Source organism: Octodon degus, unplaced genomic scaffold (assembly GCF_000260255.1).
Source record: "Octodon degus isolate 3935 unplaced genomic scaffold, OctDeg1.0 scaffold00027, whole genome shotgun sequence".
NCBI classification, from domain to species: domain Eukaryota; kingdom Metazoa; phylum Chordata; class Mammalia; order Rodentia; family Octodontidae; genus Octodon; species Octodon degus.
The window spans coordinates 16,469,917-16,495,139 of record NW_004524603.1 but is presented as its reverse complement, the minus strand read 5'-3'; the positions used below and the strand labels follow the sequence as shown (position 1 = coordinate 16,495,139).

At 40.8% G+C, this 25,223-nt stretch overlaps 1 protein-coding gene across 1 annotated transcript in view; it reads left to right on the top strand.

Annotated features, from left to right (window-relative positions):
* Positions 1-1,988: 1,988 nt before the first annotated feature.
* LOC101563611 (putative RNA-binding protein Luc7-like 2) overlaps positions 1,989-25,223 on the top strand; it is a 93,809-nt gene continuing 70,574 nt past the window's right edge. Inside the window, 4 exon segments of the mRNA XM_004649005.2 lie at positions 1,989-2,070; positions 6,007-6,090; positions 18,566-18,636; positions 20,164-20,258. Of these exon segments, the coding sequence (XP_004649062.1) occupies positions 6,053-6,090; positions 18,566-18,636; positions 20,164-20,258 (204 nt within the window). The 5' untranslated portion in view covers positions 1,989-2,070; positions 6,007-6,052.

The window sequence follows — 25,223 nt, the reverse complement described above, 5'->3', positions numbered from 1 at the left end:
GGGGGCGGGGGCAGAACAATTTTGAGTCCTTGGGCCAGGCAGATAGCTCAGGGCTATCGGAGCCTGCCTGGAAAGTGGAAGGTCCTGAGTTTGATCCTTGATACCAAACTTTGAATCCTCTAAATAACTGGAGGAAAGCTTTATCTCCACTCCCCCCCATCGTTAATTCATGACTGTGCATGCCAGGCAGGCACTGAGCTTCTGAGTTAAATCCCTGGCCCTATTTTTTTTTTTTCGTATTTTAGGGAAGGGTCTACAAGGTGTTCAAGTTCTCACTACTAGTTTGTTTTTGTCGGAACCCGGGATTGAACTCAGGTCTTTGCGCTTGCCAGGAAAGCACTTATTCTACTGAGCCATCTCCCTGCCCCCTATTTTTGAAATGTCTACTTTTTTTTTTTTTGCAGAACCGGGAACTGAACTCAGATCCTTGCGTTTGCCAGTCAAGCGCTTATCCTACTGAGCCATCTCCCCGGCCCCCGCCCCCTATTTTTGTTAATTAAAAAACATCTTTTTATTTGGTACAGGGTCTCGCTACACAGCTCGGACTCGTACGGATCCTCCTGTCTCAGCCCCTGAGCTCTGGGACTACAGGCGCGCCCTCACGCCCGGTTCTGGGTTCAGCATAGCATGAGGTCCTGGGATCGAGCTTGTCCTTGGGCTTGCCAAGCAGGTGCTTAGACCGCCAAGCTATCTCCTCAGCCCTCAATTATTGAAAATAATACGACTAAAAGTTTTACTGACCAAATATGCATTTAATGTGATCTCGACAATGACTGTTACCAGTTTTTGTGGTTCAGGATTGAACGCAGGATGCCGCACATGCCAGGCAAGCGCTGTATCACTGAGCCACATCCCAGGGTCCTCAAGTTGAATTCTGACTACATTAGCCAGGAATTATGAACCCCAAGGCGATGTGTACATACTTACAATGTAGGAAGACTTCCTGCAATTGCCACTCTTAAAGTATCTACAAAGCAAAAAAAAAAAAAAAAAAAAAAAAGTATCTACAAAGTGTCCTTTTTTTTGTACTCTTGCCTAGTAAATAGGAATTGAACCCAAGGCTTTCACATTGAGTTACGACCCATCCTTTTTTTCGTCAAATTGCCCAGGCTTGAATTTGCGCTCTTTCTGCCTCAGCCTCCTAGAGTGACAGGATTAGGCGGAAGTGCCACCACATCCGGCTCCACATCCCATCGTGAAAAATTCATATTTTATCAAGTTTGTAAACGCCAAGCAGGGCTCTGGCCAACGTCTGTCTTTACAACGCGGCCAGCGGAAGCCGGTTCGAGAGGCAGCTCCAGTCCGGGCTGATGACCCGGTCTCTTACGCCCCGCAGGCTAACCTCCGGCACCCTTCGCCAAGTGGAGCCGGGGTCGCCAGTTTGGCGCGCCAAAGGCCACAGAGAGCCCCACCACAGCCCCGAGCGCAGGCCTCGGAGCCCGAGGGCAGAGCCGCCCAAGTCAGTTGAGAAACCGATCTCGCGAGACAGCCGAGAAGGGGCGGGGCGTGAGGCGCGCGTGCACGCGCCCGCGAGCCGTTAGGGCGGAACCCCTCCCGGGCGGGGCGGGCAAAACCACGGCGGTTGGACGCCAGTTGGTGGAGCCCCCGCGGGAAACGGCTCAGCGCGAGGAGCGTGCGCGCTCCCGCCGCGGCGACGGTGGCGGCGAGCGGCGTCAGAGCCGCGGGGGGGCTGACGGCTTCTGGCGGGTGGCGGTGTTCGAAGCGAGAGCTAGCTTAGCCGGTGTCGCTTCTGTTCCTGGAACAGGACAGAGTGAGGACACGAGGGTCGCTTTCGGAGGCTGCCGTCTTCCACGTACACATCGTCGTGAGGAGCGCAGCCCGGACGCTCCCGCGACCCTGCCGGCTCCCCTTCCTCAGGCCTCGAGGCGGCAGCGGCGGCGGCCACCGAGACAGCAGCGCACCTCCCCCTGCCCCTTCCCCTTATCCCCCCCGCCCGAAAGGGCCGCTCTGCGCCCCACCCCCGCCCGTCGGCCCTCTACGCCGCCGCCATGTCGGCGCAGGCCCAGATGCGCGCGATGCTGGACCAGTTGATGGGCACCTCCCGGGACGGTAAGCCTCTGCCAGAGCCCTGGGGGTGGGGGAAGGGACGGGCCCGACGACGGAAGGGGTCTGAGAGCGCACCTGGGCGCGCGCGTGCGGTTGAGTAAGGGGCTCCCAGATTGGTAACACGCGGTCCCCGGCTCCCGTCCCATCCAATCGGGGCTTGGCAGGCGGGCTTGGGGGCGGTGACCGTGCGGATTGGCGGGAACTGCTGCCAATGGGGCGAGGCGGGGCCTGGGGGGCTGAAAGGAGAGTTTGTGCTTTTACTGTTGACTTGGCTGGGATGGGAGAGCCCACGTCTCGCGCGCGTAGTCGGGCGACCGGTTCTGTCGCCGATTTGGTGTCTGCGGGCCGTTAGCGCTTCCGCCCCCGATATAGTTCTTTAAACCGGAGCTTTGGGATCATCTCTCGCGGCGGTCCTCCAGAGTATTCAGAAAGAGCCCCCACCCTTCCCCTTCCTGGGTCTGGAGGAAATCTTTACTGCCAACCCCGTCCCGGAGATGCACCGTGAAGCCCCACGGATTCAACCATTTTTATGGAAAATCTGACCCAAACCATGGTTTCTTGAAGTGGGTGTGTTTGGCCCCATTTTGTGAGAAGAAAAATGTTATGGCCTGTTTTTCCGAGAGACCTCCATTTTGTTAGACAATTTAATAGAGGCTTTGTTCAGTAAATATTGACAAATCTTGCATGCGCCCCAAATAGAACCATTTTGGAAATTTGATGCCCAGTGAAGCAGAATTGAGGGAAACAAAGAGCTTTTTAGGCACTTAGGTTAGAATATGTATAGAAAGCCACGAAGTGTTGGATGGCCCTTTGTCATGAAGAGAATTTTTAAATAAAATTATGAAATGCTGTTCTTGTGATGATGGTAATTCCTGACGTATTCTTTCAAATTCAGTTTAAATCCATTCTAACGTGGAGGAAAGGTCTAGTACTTAAATAAAAATCCTTGTTTCTATATGTTGCTTGTTTGGGCAGTTAAGTTTCTTAGCCATTTAAATGCCTTTTTCTTGGCAAGTTATTTAAATTGTTTGGTTTAGAAAAGACACTTAAATTTAGGTTGTACCAGTAACTTTTACAATTAAGTGTTCTGCAGCAAAATATGTGAGGTTACAAGGACTGTATTTTATTGTAGAGTTTTAGCAGTGCATATATACAATGGCATTTCAGGGGTTTTAGGTTTTTTTAAAGGCCCTGTAGGGAGCATATAGACAAATAAGTGTAGATTGGCAATTCGAGCAGTTCATGGTTGTGTAGAGAGGAAGAAAAGGCTGAGAAGAAAATGAATTTTATTTGTGTAGTAAACTTTGAAAGTTAGCATTAATTAAAAATGTCTTCTGGGTATGGGGGTGCATGCCTGTAATCCCAGCACTGTGGGAGGTTGAGGCAGGAGGATAGCAACTTTAAACTCAGCCTGGGCAAGAATGTTTCCTGCCAAGCACTCCCCGCCACCAAAAAAAAAAAAAAAAAAAAAAAAGCCAGAGGCCCTAGGTTCCATCCCCAGTGGGATGGGGCTCAGTGGACAATTTTTTTCTTTTCTTTTCTTTTCTTTTCCTTTTTTTTGTAGCAGAGATCGAACTCAGGAACTTGCAGGGGCTTATATCCCTGGCTCCTAAAACTTTTTTTTAAATTTTATTTTATTTATTTATGTGTGTGGCCAGCTCAGCCCACCAGGGGGCCTGGCCAGCTGGCATGTGGTGCTGGGGGATTGAACTGCGGTCCCTGTGCTTTGCTAAACCTGTTCCAAGTAGGTGCTTCAGACCACTGAGCCATCTCACCAGCCCCTAAAACTGTTTAACTGTTAATCTTTTTTACATTTAGATAAGAATGGTTTGTAACTGCAGCATGTCTTTTTTTGGGGGGGTGGAACTGGGGGTTGAACTCAGGCCCGTGCACTTGCCAGGGAAGCACTTACTCTACTGAGCCATCTCCCCGGCCCCGGCATGTCTTAATATTGATTGTTTTACAACATGAAGAGAAGGTATTGGGAAGGGGCATCATCTAGAATCTTTTTATTTTTTATCTTCTTGAGACAGGGTCTCATTTATGCAGCTCAGGCTGGCCTTGAGCTGCCTTTGTAGCGCAGGCTGTCTTGAATGCACAGTGATCCTCCTGCCCCAGCTTCCTGAGTTCTGCGATTACAGATGTAGACCACCATACCCAGCTAATCCAAAATCTTAAGAGACTAATCCACCTTTTCCAATTTTGAGTTAGGGTCTTGCCATGTACTTCGGACCAGCCTTGAACTCATTGTGTAGTCCAGGCTGACCTGGAGCTCTTAGCAGTCCTTCTGTCTCAACCTCCCAAGGGCTAGGATTACAGACATGTGCCACCATGCCTTGTAATCTTTATAATAATTATAGAAATCATGATCTTTTTAATCCTTGATGGATAGTGTTTTTGATATTTTCTGCAGATTGGATTTCCTTTTTTGAGGGGGTGTCAACAGGTCTTGCTATGTAGCCCAGACTGGCTTTGAACTTGATGCTGTGGCCAGCTGGGTTTTCTCTTACTACTGGAAGGGTAATGAAGTTGAAGATAGCTATCACCTGATATATTTCCATACTGGTCAGCTAGTATTGCAAAGTTGAACTAATATTTATGTGTTTATATGTTTTGGTGTATGTATTTCCAGTAGAAAGCTGGATTTCTTAAGATCCCTTCTGGTTTGTATACAAGTAAATTTACATATTTTGTCTGTTACTGGATTTTTTTTTTTTTTTTTTTTTCTTGACAGACTTTGTAGTTCAGGCTGGCCCTGAATATCTGTGTAGTCCAGGTTGGCCTTGAACTCATGAAGATCCTCCTGCCTCAGTCCCCCAAGTGCTGGGATTATCTATGTGGGGTACCACACCTGCCTTCATGTTACTGGATTTTTTTTAGTCTCCAGTTGTAAGAGTTTTTATGAATAGATTCACATTTACCAGCCCACCATAGTACTGCTTTTAGGTGAAATGACTGGATTTTCGCTGCTGTGCTGGGTCAAAAGTAAGAAACATACCACTTTCAAGGAAAAGAATTTTTTTCGATGCCTAAATTAGTTCTTTTATTTATTTATTTATTTAGCAGAACCGGAGTTCTTTTATGACAGAAGAATCAGTGTAGTCTTTTCTTTATCACTAGATTTTTAATGAATTTATGTATTTGATTTTAAAATTGAGGATCTTTAACTTAGGATTATTCTTTTTAGCAGTCAACTTCAAGTTATCCAGGGATGGGGAGCTTGGACACATCACTGGATAACTCCATGTACTTTGAAACCATATAGTGGAAAGTGTTGTATTGGACGCAACAGCATATTGGGGGATGCTATTGGGTGTCTTTGGCTCTAAGAGGTGGAAATGGGGATCCAGGAGGTAGGAGAGAGATGGCAAAAAGGTAGGTAAGGAGGGGATTTCAGACAGCTTTGTTCCTTGTTTATTTTTAATCTGAGAGACTAAGTATAAAGCTGTTACTCTCTACTTTTGGGTAATGGAACCCAAGGTGGCAGTAACCCCCTCAACATATTTCGTGTCCTATCTGAAAGAATCTGAAGTGACTTATGAGTCCCAAGGCTCTGGGAACATGTTGCTCCTCTTTTCTGAAAGATTTCTCCCCTCCCTCCCAAGATTTTACTTAGTGCCTTTATAAAGTCCTTGGAGATGTTAAGTCTGTTGTATCTTATCTTCAGTTATTTAAAAGTTAACCATGTAGCTTATCTATGTTTCACTGGAATCCTCAGGAATAGGGATTTTGTTGGCAGGGAGAGGTAATTTGGGATCACTGGGCACAGCCAGAGAGACAGGATTTGGTGAATGGTGCAAGTGGGGGGTTTTGGCAGTTGAGGGTAGCATGATGGTGCTGGGAGGTTGGGCAGGGGTGCATTTAGGAGGTGGGAGAGGAATGCATAAGGGAGGTGGGAGGGCCAAAGACAAACTTTGCCTTCTTTGCAATTTTGCCTAGGGCCCTGGTGGTGGCAACCGCCTGTGTGCCACTGAAAATCGTGCCGATGCCTGGCATACTGCATAAATGGAAGCAGGGTACCGCGTGAGTTGAAACATTGGTCACACTATATAAAGTTTGTATATGTGAATCAGTGTAACTCATACCCATGTAACTAGGGGTCTGACTGTATTTGGATTTTTCTAATAAGGCATCATGGGCTAAGGAAAGAGCACTGGGCTGAGATTCAGGAGACCTGGTCTCTAATTGTAACCTTGGGTAAGTCACTTAACCTTTTTTGCCTTAAATCTGTAACTTGTTGTGGGAAACTAAATTTCCTGTTGTACTAAGAATGTCAAAAAGTAAAGTTTTTTTTTTTTTTTTTTTTTTTTTAAGGGAGGAACCATAAGTAGATGTTAACTAATAATTTATCATGAGTTTAAGGTTCGTTACGTTTTATAAATGCGTTTTGTTTTAGTTATTAGCACTAGTAAAACAAGATTCTTTTCCCTGAACATATTCCATTTGATAGTAGGGAGAAGAGAATGGAAAAATCAAGAGCCTTTGTTCAGACTGATCATTTTGACTGGTTTGGAGTAATTGCAAGGATGTCTTAGTGAAAGCCTTTTTGCCAGCATAGTTTGATTATAAGAAGCATCTGGTCTTGATCTCAGAAAGACCTGGGAAGGTTCTAGAGATTAGGAATGAAACAAAGTGGGATAGATAATATCCTAAACTTACAGATTAGGGTTCACATCTTTTAATTACTTTATATGGGAGCACAGATTATCTCTCTCTCTCTCTCTTTTTTTTTTGGTGGAACCGGGGATTGAACTCAGATCCTTGCGTTTGCCAGTCAAGCGCTTGTCCTACTGAGCCATCTCCCTGGCTCCCAGATTATCTCTTGAGGATGAAACAGCCAAGTGATGATAGTGTGTTCCCCAAACCTGTAAACTGAGGTAGGCTACAGGAGAGAATCTTACAGGCTCGTCAGTTGTCTGTGGTTAGGCACTAGTTTTGGCAAGTTAAAACTTTCAAGTGAATTTAGCTCTGTTTAACAGTAATATTACTAAAACATATGATATACTTCTGTGATTAATAGAGGCTATAAACAGTCCTGTTGATCAATTACATAGTGATAGTGTGTGCAATACAAAATTGAAACTATTCAAGAAATACCTAGGAATGGGGGCTGGGGAGATAGCTCAATAGAAAGGTCCTGAGTTCAATCCCCAGTTCTGCAAAACCAAAACAAAAAAAACCTAGGAAAATAATTTCAGAAAGTAATTTACCTGTTCCTAATAGAAGTTTAGTAATACCTGACTTTTACCACTGAAATTGTTGCATCAAAGACTGAAATACTGTCTCTCTTTCTTTCCCTCCCTCCCTTTCTTTCCTTTTACGTCTTCTTCATTCCTTCTCTCCCTCTTTCTCTCTTCCTCCCTCTCTCCCTCTCTCTCCTCTCTTTCCTCTCTTTCTCTCCCTCTCCGGATTGTACAAGTGGTTGTGTTTCCTTCAGTGGGTTTTGTTCTTTATGAGATCATCATTACTGTAGCCTGTGTTCCTTGACTTGTCATCAACATTAAATGAACTTTCTCTTAATTTTCTCTCATTAACATAACCTTATTTCTTTGTCAGCTATAAGCCATTCTTTATTCCACTTGGATCATTCATTTTAAGTGAAGGAGGTATAGCCATTAATGTAAAACACATTTTTGACAATAATGGGATATAGCTTAGTCTTTGTGAGTTCTTCCCCCCCCCAACCAGGGATTGAACTCAGTCCCTTGTGCTTGCCAGGGAAGCGCTTATTCCACTGAGCCATCTCTGCAGCCCCTCTTTGTGAGTTCTTTAACCTTGAGAAATTTTAGGGCCGGTGAGCTAGCTCAGGCAAGCACAGGGACTGGGTTTGATCCCCTAAACCACATGCTGTGCTGGCCTGTCCCCAGGCACACTGAGTTCTCCAGAGTCCAGGTGTGGTGGAGCACATCTCTGATCCCAGTGCTGGGGAGGCTGAAAATAGGAGGATCACTATGAGCCGTGTATTGAGACCCTGTAACAACTAAATACGTTAAAATTTTTTTAAAAAATGTAAGAAATTTTAGCTAGGTGTGGTGATACACACCTGTAATCTCAGCCCTCAGGAAGTTGAGGCAGGAGGATTGCAATGCATTTGAGGTCAGCCTGGGCTGCATAGTAACTTTGTCTCAGGAAAGAAAAATTTTGTAGAAATGAAGATTATTGACAGAGCCCTTGCCTTCCATGTGTGAGGCCCTTGGCTTAATACTCAGGATCAATAAAAACAGGAAAATTATTTTGCCTGTTTTTGCAGAAGCTCTATATGCAGCAAGTGGTACTTTGAAGATCTAGTTTAGCTAAGATGTTTAGTGAGTTGCATGTTCAAGACAAGAGTTCAGAGGCATGTAGCTCTCCTAAGTGGAGGTCAGGGTTATTGAATCAGTGTTCAGTAACAAGTGTTTCATGTAAGCCTAGAAGCTTGAGGTTGCTGAGGGTTCAGGCAAGGAGTGGACTAAGATAAGTAGATGGCTTAAAACTGAAGGCAAGTTAAGTGTGGGCAAAGCTAGATAAGTTGAGACAGATACTCCTTAGAAGTAGGATTTGAGCAAAGTTTTCAAGTACATTGAATTCTTACAGCTCACACGGCTTTTGAGGAAATTACACAGTTCTAATCAGTCTGCTAAGAAATTGTAGACTGAGATGATGAAGGAAAAAGTTGCAGTGTGTTGCTGGGAAAGTGGTGAGAGAGTAAAGGATAAGCTTCTGACAGCCTTGTGGCTTTTTAGCACTTACATACAAATAAAAGCATTGTCTACAGCATCATATTTTTAGCAGTAGCACAGTTTTATTAAAGTTAGGAATAGAAACAGACTCTGGAGAGTGAGTTTAGACCAAGGAAAAGCAGAAGTATAGTCTGCAGGGTTAGAGCAAGCCATTGCAGGACAGTATACAGTGGCCCATTTTTATTTTAACTGAGTAACTTAAAACTAGTTGAAGAAAATAAACATAGATCAGACTACTGAATAAATGTTGTGTTTTGCTATTTAACACGGGCTGGATAAAAGAGTTTATTTTGTAAAACACTCAAGATTGATCTAGGGGCTGGAGAGATGGCTCAGTGGTCTAAAGCACCTACTTGAAACAAGCTTGGCAAAGCACAGGGACCGCGGTTCGATCCCCAGCACCACATGCCAGCCAGACCCGCCCCCTGGTGGGCTGAGCTGGCCACACACACACCCAATAAATAAATGTAATAAATTAAAAAAAAAAAAAAGATTGATCTATATGTTCAAGTTTAGTTGTGAACTCTGTGCAACTGATGTTTGATCTATTGGACTCCAAAGTGAACAGAATTGGTTAATCAGCTGCCTTTGCTGAATCTATTTTCATGTGTTTAGAATATGATAAAGATCTCATGTTTCTTTTTGTTGTTGTTCTGTTTGTTTTTTTGAGACAGGGTCTTGCTGTATAGTTTGGAGTAGCCTTGAACTCTCTCTGTAGCCCTGAACTCACTATGTAGCCCAGTCTGCCCCAACTCATAGGGATTCTTCTGCTTCAGCCTCCTGAGTGCTGGGATTACAAGTGTGCTCCATGCCTGCCTGAAATCTTAGATTTCTGCAGACATCGATTAGCTCTTTCAGAATCATCCTTCCAAACCTTTGATTTTCTCATTAGTAGTCTATAGTGGGTAGTATATGTGGTATACAGTGCCTAGTTCTGTACTGTGTTCTCTGCCACTGTTAGGTTATACAATATACCCTTCTCAATTGCTTGATAGCATGTATTAGATAAGGGCCTGGTTCTGTGGCTACTTGATTTTTGTAAATAAAATTTTATTGGAACATGATCATGCTCACTAATATTTGTACTTCCATGGTTGTTTTACTTTGCACACAGCAGAGTTGAATAATTGTAGAGTTAGATGGCTAGCAAGCCTGAGATATTTCTTATCCTTTTTAAAAAAGAGCTTGTGGGGCTGGAGAGATGGCTCAGTGGTCTAAAGCACCTACTTAGAACAAGCTTAGCAAAGCATTAGGGACCGCGGTTCGATCCCCCAGCACCACATGCCAGCCCCGCCCCCTGGTGGGCTGAGCTGGCCACACACACCACACATACTCTCTCTCTGTCTCTCTCTCTGTCTCTCTCTGTCTCTCTCTCTCTCAAATAAATAAAAATTAAAAAAAAAAAAATAAAGAGCTTGTAATCGCTATTGTACTGAGGTTCTCAAACCGGCAACCTCTGTATCACCACTTAACTTAATTAGCAATGTAAATTATTAGGCCCACCTAGTGAATCAGAAGTTCTAGAGATGTGGCCAACAATCTGTGATTTAAGAAGTATTCTGCCAGCTGGGCCTGATGGCATATACCTGTCTGTAATCCCTGCACTCAGGAGGCAGGGAGGCAGGATGGCTGAGTTAGAGTCTGGCCTGAACTATATAGTGCAGTTGTTTCAAAAAAAAAAAAAAAAAGTGATCCTGGTGCATATTAAAATTTGAGAAATATTGTTCTAGAATAAATGTTTCCCATATGTTATTTTTACTAATACTGTTTTCTATTTCTTTGTATTTTTGTTAACTCACTTTCTGAAAATTATAAGTTAATGATTCTTTTTTTATTGAGAAATAAATATGAATGAGACAATTTCACAGCTGATTAATAGGACAGTTTTGATAATCAATACACTGTACTAAGTTAATGATTCTTGTCACTTAATGTTTTCTTTGTATTAGTTTGTGAGGTATATCATACATATTGCCACATAGAAACTTCTTTTGTGACATTATCATGGCAACTTTCTTTTGTTTTTTTTTAATGAACAGAATATATTTATTGAGAGAAAGAAAGCTCCTGTCCAAGAGAGGGACAGGAGGGGGGCATGGCAACTTTCTTACTGACAAGTATTTAAAATATCTTGTTGATAAGTCACATAACTCATTTTCTTTTGTGTAAATCCTATACTTTGGAAACACTGTTGTAGGTATTAGAAGAAAGTTGAGAAGAGAGTTGTTGAGCTGTATATATCCAAACTTCTAAGTAGAAATGACTAGCCAGAATACAGATTTATGAGACAAATTTAAGTGAGATTACCTTGTTTAGCTTGATTTCTTACCTTTCCTTTAGTGATTTACTCCATGGTAACCACTGGTACTACCACGGGGATTTCATTAACCAATTCCACAGGAGACTGTGAAGGGAATTCTGGAATAAAAATTGAGGGAAAGAATTTTTTTTGAAGGAGAAGAGCTGAGCATGTTGGCTCACACCTGTAATCCTAGAACTAGGGAGGCTAACATAAGATCGAGGGCCCAGTGAGGGCTCAGCAAAGTGCCTACTTAGACAAGCTTGGGGGGGGGGGGCTCAGGGTACCAAGGTTTGATCCCCAGCACCACATGCTGCACCAGTCCTGCCCCAGTGTGGGCTGAGCTGGCTTTAAAAAATAAAAATTAAAAAAAGAAAAGAGGATTGATGCAGGTTTGAGGCCAACCAGAGTTACATAGTGAGTTCAAGGCCAGCCTGAACTGCATATAGCAACACCCAGTCTCAAAAAACAAACAAAAGAAACTGAGGGGAAAAAGGCTATGATTGTGCATAATGGACAGGAACAGAGCAGGCTGTGATTCTTAGGAAAGCTGATCCTAACTCTAACCTCTGTAGAAAACATTTCTTATTAGTGTGAAACATTCCTGTGTTACAATTAAATTTGCCTGTGGCATTAGAGGGAATACTTATACCACTGGTAGTGTATGTATGTATTGGTTGATGTGTCTTAGGGTATAGTAATCATTGATAGCAGTAGAATCTTTTTTTTTTTGATAGTAGAATCTTACTTTACTTAGTATTTCCAGATTGCTGAATTTTTGTTATTTCTTTCTTTAGAATTATGAACACATTCTGTGCTCTTTTGACTCAGTAATAAAATAATCTTAGAGGTACTATAAATGTAGCAGGGAATGGACATTTACACAGTTACATGTATTTTTTTTTTTTCCCCCAGAATCGGAGATTGAACTCATGGCCTTGTGCTTGCCAGGCACCTGCCTATTCTACTGAGCTATCTCCCTGGCCCCTAGTTACATGTATTTTTTTTTTTAAGTCTATTATTTATTTATTCATTTTGTGTGTGTGTGGCCAGCTCAGTCCACCATGGGGCGGGGCTGGCTGGCATGTGGTGCTGGGGGATTGAACCGCGGGCCCTGTGCTTTGCTTGGCTTAGCTTGTTCTAAGTAGGTGCCTTAGGCCACTGAGCCATCTCACCAGCCCTACATGTATTTTTAAGCAACAGATCCTGTAATACTGCTTAATAAATTCCTGATTTCAAACAAAGGTTTTGAAAATTATGAAGGAGTCTGGTGTGATGGTGCTGGCCTAGAATCCTACTTACTTGGGGCAAGAATATTGAAAGTTAGAGGTCAGCCTGGGCAGTTAGTGAGACCTGAGATATAGTTCAGTGGTGGAGCACTTAGTGTGCAGGAAGCCTTGGATTCAATCCTTAGTTCTGGAAAAAAAAAAAAAAAAGTGCATAGTGTAGACTCTTAAATTATATTTCTGACTTTTAAAAAAGTGAATAAAGTATACAAATAAAGTCCTTTGAATTTCCCTTCACTGTCTAAGTCCTTCCCCTAGAGACACCTTTTTTTGTGAATTTGCTGTTTTCAGTGTAACACAGTACTTCTTCTGTGTTTTTAGTTTTTAAGGCTAACATCTCCTTCATGATGATTTGCTATTCATTTTAACTTTATCTTTAGGTTGTCACTTATGTCTGTAGTATTCTCTTTTCCTTTTTTTTTTGCTTTATTGGTTTTAGTTTTGGGAAGACTTTCCTTGTGTTTTTTTTAAATCACTGTCAACAGGTAATACCACCAGTCTTTTTTAACAGATAATTTGATAAGTCAGCCAGTCACTTTTTCTTTTTCTTTTCAGTTCTTACTTGATAGCCAAAGATAGCTTTCATTGCCTCTAATTTTTTAAATTATTTTATTTTATTTTAACATTTATTGTGTGTGTGTGTGTGTGTGTGTGTGGCCAGCTCAGCCCACCAGGGGGCGCGGCTGGCTGGCATGTGGTGCTGGGGGATTGAACCGCGGTCCCTGTGCTTTGCCAAGCTTGTTCCAAGTAGGTGATTTAGACCACTGAGCCATCTCTCCAGCCCGTTTGCCTCTAATTTTATACATGGAAAATTTTGGATGATAGCAGGGGTCAGTTACTTAAACTACAATTATGAGAATTGCAGTTCTGCCTGAATATCAAAATACAAAATTGAGCAGGTTGCTTTTCTTGGCTGGCTCAGTCCACCCTGAGGGTGCGGCTGATATGGCATGTGGTGCCAGGGATCAAAGTGCAGTCCCCTGCGCTTGCCTAAGGTTGCCTAAGCAGGTTTGTTAGGCCACTGAGCTATCTCACCAGCCCAAGCAGGGTGCATTTTTAAAGCATACATCTTAAATTCTATATGACCATTTAAACTTCATTCTTAAGTAAATAGGCTTAGCATGATGTGGTGGGGCACACCTGGAGTCCCAGCACTTGGGAGGCTGAGGCAGGAGGATCATTGTGAGTTCCGGACCAGCCTGGGCTACAAAATGAGCTCAAGGCCAGCCTGAATTGCATAGTGAGACCCTGTCTCAAAAAGAAAGAAAGAAGTCAGGCTTTTCTAGTGGCTCTCTTAAATCTGAGAGAAGGAAGTACCCCCAGAAATAACATTGGCCTCAGTTCTTGCCAGATGGTAAGACTGCTTGTGTAATGAGAGAAGATAAGTTTGTGGCAGAGTAAATAGTGCCTCACACTGTAGCTACTTGAGTGTTTCTGGCCTGATATCCCCATTTGGACTATTCTGTTAGCTGTTTTTTTTTTTGTGGGACCAGGGATTGAACTCAGGACCCTGCACGCTTATTCTACTGAGCTGTCAACCCAGCCCCTCTGTTAGCTCTTAAAGACCTATACACTTTTTCTTCTACATAAGATATGTCCCACTCATTTTATATTATTAAATGGATTTTCATTGACACAAAGGCTGGGGTTTTTTTTTTTTTTTTTTAACTTTAAAGACAATATTTGATCAGATCTAACAAGGATGAACTTCTTTTGGAAAGTTTTTCTTCAATGAGCATTGTATTTAAGACATTGAGCTTATGGGGATTATGGCAGGGGTAATATTAGACCTATTTGTGATTATAAAACTACAGGACCACATGAACCAAAGGATTAAGAGGGATAAACTTTCTGAAGTGGGTAGTATCTTTTTGTTTGTATATTTTGGAGGTCAGAAAAGCCACTGTTATTATTCTACATGATTATATTTATTATTTATTTATTTATTTTGTATTTTAGGAAAGGGTCTATGGAGTGTTCAGGGTTTCACTACTAGATTGGACTTGTAGTGATTCTCCTGTTTACAGCCTCCCAAGTGCTGGGATAACAGGCATGACCACCATGCCCAGTCTCAATTGCCCATCTCAAATTGCTGTCTCAGCATGTCCTAGGGGCGGCAGGGCGTGGTGGTGGTGGTGGCAGCAGGCAGGCCCTAGGATCAAACCCCGGCCCCGGCCCTGCTTGCAGGTACTTTAATCCACTGAGCTATTTGGTCAGCCCTCTCTACATGACTATAAGCTTAGAAAAAAATCACTTGATTCACTTGATGTTACAGTTACAAGGTGACTGTCATAATATATGCCTGAGAAATATAAATACTAAACCATAAAATGTTTTCAAAGCATTTGTAGTTGTATAAAGACATAGTGGAGAGTCCTTTTTTATGAAATGAACCCTGTAAGTTGATGGCTGGGAATAAAGAAATAGTAAAGCTTTTTTTCCCTTTTCATTTAAAGATTACTTGCAAGAGGTTTGTATAGGTGTCTGAAGGGACAACAGAGGTGGTGTAGTTCGTACAGTTGGTGAAGAAGTATGAGGGAAGTGTAAGGATGTCCAGGCTGGTTTCTTCGATTGCAGTCACCAGACAGCAGTTCTTACCTGTTTTTACTTTGAATCTACATGAAGGGTTTAGTTGTGCATTTCTTAAGGTCTTTGTGCTCTGGGGTAGACTGGAAACTGTCTGTGAGTCTCTTTGTAGTTCCCACATACTGGAAGAATTGGTAATAGGAGAGGAACATTTCTCTACATTTGAGATCTTAAGGAGTCAGAGAGACCAGAGCTTTAAGCTGTCAGTTCTGTACTTCTCTTTTTAGGTCTAGCTTTTCTATCATTGAAGGGATATGGATCTTCCAAGGGAGAAAACCTGCTTTGTTTCAAGATAGCTGTGACATTTGGCCCCTAAAATGTCTGTCCTTGGGGAGGGATTTGGTTGTTAAACTGGAAAGTGGGGGAGGGACTCCCTTCTTGGCCTCATTTACAGATATGGGGATGCTTCCATTGCTTCATGTGCTGTTGGCATTTCTTTTGCTTTCCCTAAGCTAAGCTCTAAACTAATTCTGTACAAAAGAAGTGTTGATTGCCTTTATAAATTGCTTGCCATTAGTGCCTGATAATATGCAGTAAGATAGGATTCTGCATATATTAAGTATGTCAAATATTACAAACTTTAAGGTTTTCTTTGAAATTATAATACTAAACTCAGTTCACTTTTGCTTAGCCTTCACAGTTGTTGATCACATAGCATGGTCATCCACTCACAGCTTAAAAAAATACAGGGAGCATCGGAGAGAATGGGTAAAGTAAAATTTTGATGTTTTTAAAATAGCATCTAAATCTATGAAAGTTAATTTGGTTTATTGTTTGTATGGGTGGGAGAGGGTGGGTGGTAATAGGGAGGGGGTGGATGTCTGGAAAATAGCATGCACCTTGTACAGTGTGAGATAACCATCTAGGTTAAGGTTTCAAGTGTTAACTCCTAAAATTTAAGTCAGTTTCTGAAAAGGCAGGACCATAAAAGGCAATATTACTACATGTAATGGAGTTATTTTTCTCTCCCGAGCGATTGAAGGGGATTTTGAGAAAAGTGGTATTGAGTAGTAGTTTGGATAGGAGCCCTCTTTTATATTGGCCTGTTTGTAGTCCCCAACTGAAGCTGTCTGACTCAGTATCACTTCAGGCTCTATTATGTTGGCTAAAGACTTATATAGAAATACTAGCAAGGCCAGTTTTTATTGTATATACCTCAAGTGTTCTCAAGATAAAGGTTATAATTCATAATATCCATAAAGGGTAGAACAAAAGAGGGAGACAAGAGAGTTGTAACTTTGAGGATAGTTTCTTGGAGAAGAAATATTAATAGATTAATAGACTTTTTGGTGCTTCTTTTCAAATGCTCTTTGTTTGCCAAAGTTTTAAATCAAATTTCTAATTCTAAAAAACTTGGCCTTGTAGTATCTGCAAAGCCTAATTATTGTGGAGGCAATAGGACAGAGTCTACCATGTTTATGTAGGTAGGAAAATTTTTTTTGTTGTTGACTTGAATAATTTGACCCCATTTCTGCTGCATTAGAACATTTTTAAAGGTTTTTGTCTATATACCAAAAATCTGGATTAAAAAATGAAGACATTAAATTGTACCCCTGAGGGGCGAGGAGATAGCTCAGTAGACTAAGTGCTTGCCTGGCAAGCGTAAGGGCCTGAGTTCAATCCCTGTTCCCCCCCCCCAAAAAAAAAAAAAAAAATTTACCCCTGCAATATATTCTGGTCTCAATTTTGCTGTTCCCTTACATACAGTCATTTGCCAAATCCAAATGTGATTTACTTATTGTTCTCAAACCTTCTTGCCTATCAGGTTTGTCAGAGATATTACTTCTGTGTGGAAAATAGTCTTCTGTTTTCCTTTGTTCTGAGTACTATCTATCTTTCAAATTTTGGCTTTTACTGATTACATGAAGCCCTTCCCAACCTCTCCGGTTATTGATGGTCATGCTGGTCTTAAAATTACTTTAAGTACTATCTGTTTAAAACACCCATTTCAGGGGGCTGGGGAGATGGCTTAGTAGAATAAGCGCTACCCTGGCAAGCGCAAGGACCTGAGTTCAATCCCCTGTTCTGCCAAACGAAACAAAAACCCCACCTATTTCACACTAATGGTTAAGTAAGTTCTCTGTTTCTCTACCAAAGTGGGGACTTCTCGAAGGCTAGAGCAGTGCTTGTCTTCTGCTCTCCATTGCCTGGCACAGAGAATAGAATCACAGAAAGGTTGGATTCTGTGATTTGGAGCCAATGTCAGTGTGACAGGGCAAGCTTTTCCTCCCGTAGGTTGTCTTTTTTTAGCTGCTCTGTGAGAAGTTTTTGAAGGTAGTGGCTCACACAATTGAAGTGATTTTTTTATGTGACTATGTGGCCCCCTCCCATGAAATGTGTTGAGTTGTTAAGGTGTTTCCTTTTGTTATAAGCAGCTTTCTTTCGTATTTGTTCCATTTGTAGGTTTTTATTTTTTGGGGGGGATGCTATTTTAGCTAGTTTCTTTTGAAAAACATGGTTTGGGCCAGATATTTTGACAGATACTAAAATTACCAATATTTTTATTTTGAAATTCTGTGTTAGTTTAACCAAATTATACTTCTATGGCATAAACCTATATGCATTTATTCAATACTGCATTGTAGACACATTGTATTAAAATGTAACTTTTAAGTTTTTAAAATAGAATTAATAATCCCAGTGAACAGATCATCACTTGCTAAGTCCCTTACTTAGTATTTTTGAATTTGAATTATTAGGTTTATTGTTTCATTGTTTAAGGATTTCTGTAAGGATTGATACTTAATGGCCCTTTTATTGTTTGCTACAGTTATCAGATGTTTATGGAGCAGCCATTCAGTTTGTAGTGAGGAGTTAGTTTTAAATGCCTTTTGATTTATGGACTTGTTTTTCTTTTTAAAAAGTTCATCATGGCTACTCTTTGCTATATTCATATTTGCAGTTGTTCATATTTTAGCAGAGTGTCTTCAGGGCACATATACCTTAGTATTAGATTTAACATAATTTCTTAGGCAGAAAGTCACCCTACTAGAGGAAATGTTTGATTTTTAAACCTTTCCGAATCTTCATTTTATTCTAAGGCTTTATACCTTATTCTAAGCTTATACTTTTGAGTCATAATTCTTACCAAGCACTGTGTATTGTCAAAGAACTTACATACCTGTAGCAAGGGGATTCCTGGACATGCAAGTTTTTTCCCCCCCAAATTAAAGTTTTTTTCACATTTAAAGTCCTTAATGTAATTAGGGTACAGATTTAAAACAAAAAGATTTTTTTTTTCCTTAACTGATAAGAAACAGAAAGCCTCTACTAGATAGCTTAGGCATTCTGGTGTGAACTTACCACAGTGCCATCCTAGCATGAAGTTGAGGTACTTAATAGTCTTGATAAATATACTTTTTAAAAAACTTAAAGAAAAAAACACTTTAGCTGGCCTTGGACTTTTACTTGTTGTTAGGTATCTTTTCTAGGGTTACACTTGTTAAATCAGTATTATAAAAGAATTAATACACTTTGATTTTGTTCACTTTTGTTTTCATATACAAGAATCTTCAGTCAACATGTACTTCTAGATGCTGTATTGAAATTGCTGGCAGAGTCTATTCTATACAAACTGAACAATCTGGCCCCTTGTTTTATTTGTAAAGGTTCAATGTATCTATGCCTGCCTACTTCAATCTGCAAGGGAGTGTCAGAAAGGCCCCGCATTCGCCGAGCCGTGAGTTATCACTAACTTTTCAGATGTGTTAATGAATGTGGAACAAAAGCAGTTGTGTTTAAAAGGAAAAAGGGACCATCAAAATAACCTTTATTATAGTAGCAGGCGTGAACACTAAATGGATTATTCCAAATTGTGTCAAAAATAACCTACTAGAGACTAGCTTCTAGAAAACCTATTGTTGAACTGCTCTGAAGCTATCGTTTTAGCTATACATTTTTGTTTTTAATGTGTATACCCTGTAGAAAATTCTTTAACTATTTTTAACCAAGTTAAAATAATTTGAAAAATTATACCCCATAGTGTTTTCATCGAATTTAAGCTCTTCAATATAACAGTATTTGAAAGGTTAAATTTTAGCCTTGTTATCTGTGAAAACATAAATGAATCTGAATGATTGACTTCCTAGATGAAAGTTTTTGGAGTGTTCCAGGCGTTGTCAGCTGTAGAGTATTTATGATCTCTTGGTACCAATAGTTTTTGCTTCAGTAATTCACCAGTAGGTTTTCATTCATTAATGATGATACCAATTTAAGGCTAAAATAAAACACTGTTTTTTTAGGGCTTATCATTTTATATAGAAAGAGGAAACATCCTTATGAATCCCCCCCCCAGAGATTCTAAGCAAAATATAGATGTGTTTTGTTATCAGAGCTAGTTACCTTTCTTTTTCTTAGATTCTTTAAAATTTTGAGTAGATACCATATTTGATAAGCAGGTTGGATGCTTCTGTTGCTTAGGTGTTTTGTTTTATATGAAGACAGAATAAATGTAAATGTACCCAGTTTGGCAGTATATAGCACAGACCACATAAAACTTGGAGCTGTGGACCCTTTGGAGGCATTAGAAAGTTAACATTTCATTTAGGCAATGTGCCTTTGTTTGACTGGTGTGTAAGTCCTTCTTCCAGGTTTGTACGCTCTTAAATGCGTTATTCTACCCTCTCTAACTCCTCCCAGCAGCAAAAGGGAGACACTTCAGCTGGAACAAAATAGTGGAAGAAATGGCGTCTGGGGTTCAGTGGGGATTCGCAGTGTGTATGCAATGTTTGCAAGATTACTTTTTATGTTTTTCAATTAATGTAAATAATTACAAAATAAATCAATGCTTACTGTCAAGAAGGGAACAGTGTATTCCAGTAGAAATTCTCTTAGTGGGTCTGCTGCAATCGCTTAACCTCTTGGGGCCTCAGTTTTTCTCATCTGCAATATGAAGGAGTTGGACTTGATAAACTTTAAAGTCCATTCCTGCTCTAAAATCCTATGCTTTCCTGAAGTATTCTATTTAACAGAATGCATTGCTTTCCCACTTTGTTTGAATTACATGTGCAGTACACATACTGCAACTGCATGTTGTATAAAGTAGTCTTTCTATAGGATATTATAAAAAAGCTAATCCCTCTTGACCTGATTTATAAATGTGTGTGTATATAGCCACACATAAAAAGCTAGTGATACTGGGACTCTCAGAAAATAAGTGTTTTCCAGTTGTCTAACCTTGTATGCTATTAACTTTTCTATATTACAGGAGATACTACTCGTCAACGAATCAAATTCAGTGATGACAGAGTATGCAAGAGCCACCTTCTCAACTGTTGCCCCCATGATGTCCTTTCTGGAACTGTACGTGTTAATTAAATCTATTTGATTACTGGTATACTAGATAAACTGTACAAAGGCTTATATTTTTATCAAATTATTAAGCAGTATTGTACCTAGAGGATTGATTTGTATCCCTTACATTTGTTTATTTAGATTAATGATTTAAATCTATAGTAATAGATTTCTTCACAGAATTAAAAAAAATTTTTTTTTCCATGCTTCAGAACAGTTCTTTTTTAAGAGCACTTTGTTATACAGTGGTAGTTAAGATATTACATAGCTTTACACTTTTAGTTTAGAATTTATTTTTAAACTTTACTGCTAAATGGAGTTTTACCCAAAATAGTATGCAATTTTATTAAGATGTATGTACATTTATATTGTGGAACCAATGAGAAAAATACTTTAGTAAATACTGAAACCTTTACAGTTTAATTTGAAAGTAGTATTGTCACATATAAGATGGTCTTGCTAGCTCCTTATACCATCAGTCTCAAAATGTTACTAATTGTTTTTTTTTTTTTTTTTAATTTTATTCGCGCGCGCGTGCGCGTGTGTGTGTAGCCAGCTCAGCCCACCAGGGGGCTAGACTTCTCCAGCAGGTCTTGTTCTTTTTTGTGTATATGCACCTCCTCCCCCACCCCTTTTTTTTGATACAGGGTCTCACTGTGCAGTTCAGGCTGGCCTTCAGCTCACTTTATGGCCCACGCTGGCCACAACTTGCAGTAATTCTCTTGCCTCAGCCTCTCTGGAGTCCTGGTATTGAGGTGTATGCCACCATGGCTGGCTAGAAAAATACTGTTGGGTAGCATTTTTCTTAAGGCACAGAACATAGGATGAGGCTTAAAAATGATAGTGTCCTGAAATTATTTGATAAACAGGTACGGTAAGGTCTTACAAAGGTACTTCCAGAGGAGACTCTAGGAAACAAATCTCTCTTGGCAGCCTAATATGTAGAATTGTAGATTTGAGGATGGGTCAGAGTAGTTGTGATTCTCTTTGAGAATATAAAGTTTTGAGGACTAGGATCTTTTTTATGAGAGTTTAGAATTATATCAGAGTGGTATCCTTCAGAACCTGAAAGTCACTACATGCACTATGGCTGCTTGTATTCTAAAGTCTTAAAAAGGGTTGCTATTAGCAGGTCATTTTAGGTATAAATGGCTTATAATTAATTGTAGAGCTGTTACATCTTTAGTATCTGCTACCTGTAGAACAAGTCCTTTTCTGGGTCACAGTTGAATAGTTAACACCTTTTTTTGTTGAAGATATCTTTTGTTTATTTTTTGTTTTTTTGAGACGGGCTCACTGTGTAATTCAGACTGGTTTTGAACTTACTATATAGTTTAGGTTGACCTCAGACTCACAGTGGTGATCCTCCTGCCTCAGTCTCTAGAGTGCTGGGATTTTTGGGTAGAGCTGGGATTACAGGTGTGTGCCACTTTGCCTGGCTTTCTTTCTTATGTTAGATGAAGAAGGAAAATAACTGAATTGTAAGTTGTGTAACTGAACTAGAGGATGCTCATTAGCTTTCCTGACCTTATTCCTTACATTTGTTACTTCCGGGAGATTATAAGTTTGCCAATATTCAAGATTATTTAGCAAAAGAATACATAGAGGTGTGTTTCTTGACTTTTTTCATTATTAAGAGGTTGGACTTTATATCAAACACTTGTGTGATTTTAAAAAATTGTGCACATCACTGACAATTTGTATCAAATTTTTTGGAATTAAGTTTCATGAAGGTGCTTCTGTAACATACTACTTCTCTTTAGTTTTATTTATTTTATTTATTTTTTAAAATATATTTAGTACAGGGTCTCTACACAGATTGGACTCATAGTGATCCTCCTGTTTTCAGCCTCCAAAGTGCTGGGATTACAGGCATGTACCACCATGCCCCCAGTCTCAATCACCTCTCAGTGCTCCTGAGGGTGGGGCCAGCACTGGGGATCACCCTGTCTCTGCATCTGCCTAAGTAGGTGCTTTAATCTGCTGAGCTATCTGGCCGGCCTTCTTTAGATTTTATAACTAATTCTTGCTTTGCTTTGCTTACTTGCTTGCTTTTTTCTTTTTCTTTTTCTTTTTTTTTTTGTGGAACCAGTGATTGAACTCAGGCCCTTGTGCTTGCCAGCCACTGAGCCATCTCCCTGGCCCGCTTTATCTGTCTATCTGTCTGTCTGTCTGTCTGTCTGTCTGTCTGTCTGTGTGTGTTTCTCTTTGTCTCTGTCTCTCTCTTTCTCCCTCTCTCTTTTTCTCTTTCTATTTGGTACAGGATCTCACTATGCAGCTCGTACTCATGGTGAGCTTCTTGTTTTCAGCCTTCCGAGTGCTGGAATTACAGGCATATACTGGGTCTCAGCGGGCTCAGTGTGCCCGGGGGTGGGGCTGGCATAGCATGTGGTACTAAGGATCAAACCTTCGTCCCTGCACTTGCCTAAGCAGGTACTTAGTCTGCTGAGCTATCTTACCACCAGCCCTTTGAAACTATAAACTAGTAAGTTAATCAGGGAGGTATAAAACATAGAACAGAGAAAACAGCCTTTGAGTTATAACTTTTTAGTATCTTTTTTTAATTTGTTTTCTTTTGCAATACTGGAGATTGAACCTAGTGACCTGTACATTTTACTATGAAAGCATTGTACCACTGAGCTGAAGCCCCAACTTTCTTTTGGTCCTTTTTTAGACCGAGTCTTACTATGTAGTTCAGGCTGGCTTTGAGCTCACTTTGTAGCCCAGGCTGGTCTCAAACTCAGAAGGATCCTATTGCCTTAACCTCCCAAGTGCTGGGATTACAGGTGTGTACCACCATGCCTGACTAGCCCCAACTCTTTTAATTTTATGTTGAGACAGTTTCAATAAGTTGCCCAGGCTGGCCTTATATTTGGAATCCTGCTTCAGCTTCCCTAGTAACAAGGACTAGAGGTTTGTATTGTACCACCAACCCAAGCTATTTTCTGTTAGAAATGATCAGATGTGGTAGGGTTCGTTGTAAGAAATTCTGAATTGGTTTTATGGTGCCCTAGTAGGTTCTGGATTTTATTCAAAGAATAGTTTTTATTTACTGAAGCTTCCTTTATTGGTTCTTTGACTTCTTGTAAGGCGTGGTATTATATGCCAGTATTATATGCCAAGCATCTAGAACAGCATCATTCCTCCTCCTTCCCCTCTTCTCCTACTCCCCTTCCTCTCTTTCTTCCCCCTCCTCTCCCTCCTCTCCCTCCTTTCCCTCCTTTCCCTTCTTCCCCTGTTTTTGAGATAGGGTCTCACTATGTAGTTAGGGCTGGCCTTGACCTCATTATGTAGCCTAGCAGCGATCCTCTGGCCTCAAGATTCCTGAATGCTGGGAATACAGGTGTTATGTATACCATGTCTGCTTCTTTTCATCTTATTGAATAAGTAATTGATCCACCTAAAAGTAGAATGTTAGGTATATAAATACATCTGTTTTAAAAAGCAACTTTTAAGTTTCTGAAATTAAGTTACTACTGATAAAAGTGTTGGAGTGATGAAATTTTAGTAAGATTGGAATTAAAGGGCCAGCCAGATAGCTCAGCAGGTAAAGCGCCTGCTTAAGCAGATGCAAGGACTTTGATCCCAACATGCCGTGCCAGCCCTGCCCAGGGATGCACTGAGAGGACTGGGCATGGTGTTGTGTGCCTGTAATCCCAGTGCTTGGGAGGCTGAAAACGGGTATCACTACTTGTCAGATCCATGTAAACCCTGTAGACTCTGTACTATAAAACTAAATATATAAAAAAGAAAAAAAGAAATTGGAATTAAGGGAATTAAGCAGAGGAAGAAGTAGATTAGTGAGAAGGATCAGGTTAATGAAGATAAGTTTACAGTGTTTTTAGATAAGTTGTTTCTGAAGTCATCAAGTAAATTGAGTTAAGTAAAAGAAAGTAATTTTATTTTATTTTTTTTTATAACTTAATTTATTTAGTGTGTGTGTGGCCAGTTCAGCCCACCGGGGGCGGGGCTGGCTGGCATGTGGTGCTGGGGATTGAACTGCGGTCTCTGCTTTTGCTTAGCTTAGCTTGTTCTAAGGAGGTGCTTTAGACCACTGAGCCATCTCACCAGCCCCAAGAAAGTAATTTTAAATGTGAAAGTTAACTTTCTTTTTTTCTTTCTTTCTCTTTCTCTCTCTTTCTCTCTTCTTTTAATACTGGGAATTACTCAGGACCTTATGCTTGCTGGGAAGGCACTTGTGCTGCTGAACTACATCCCTGACAAAACTTTCAAGAAGTGATTTATCTGAATTACTTAGTGAGAACTTGTCTCAAATGAAGAAAATAGCTACAGGTATAACTCAGTGCAAAATGGCCCTATGTTCAGTGCTTAGTACTGCAAACAAAAAAGGTTTGTTTGGTTTTTCAAACTCGAGAGTGGTGCTGGTCAATTCATTTCCTTAAATACTTGGTTTATATCTGCTATGTGCCATGTATTGTGTTGAGTGGTGAAGATACTGAAGTGAGCATGGTTTCTGGTGTGCTGGTAGGAACTGACAGTGATGCAGGAGGGGTACCACTCAGTTTGGAAGGGTGTGACTTCAGTTGGCGAGAAATGTTATGCAGGACAGCTTGGTTATGAGTTTAGTACCTGACATCTGGTAGGGCAGGGCAGGGCAGGGCCATGACTAGGGGCTACTCTAGGAAGTTGGTTGGAAGAAATTTTTTTCAGTGAAGTTACATTCAAAGACATTTGCATGTTGAGAAGAAGCTAGTCCTTTTTAAACATTAGGAGGCTGAAAAAAATTGGGAGGCTGAAAATTTTTATATTTATACATGTGACAAGATTTTATGACAATGCAGGGGAGACAGCTCAGTGATAGAAGCACTTGCCTGGTAATTGCAAGATCCTGAGTTCCATCCCTGGCGCCAAAAAAAAAAAGGGCCGGGAGATGCCTCAGTAGAATAAGTGCTTGCCTGGCAAGCAGAAGGGCCTGAGTTCAATCCCTGGTTCTGCCAAAAAAAAAAAAAAAAA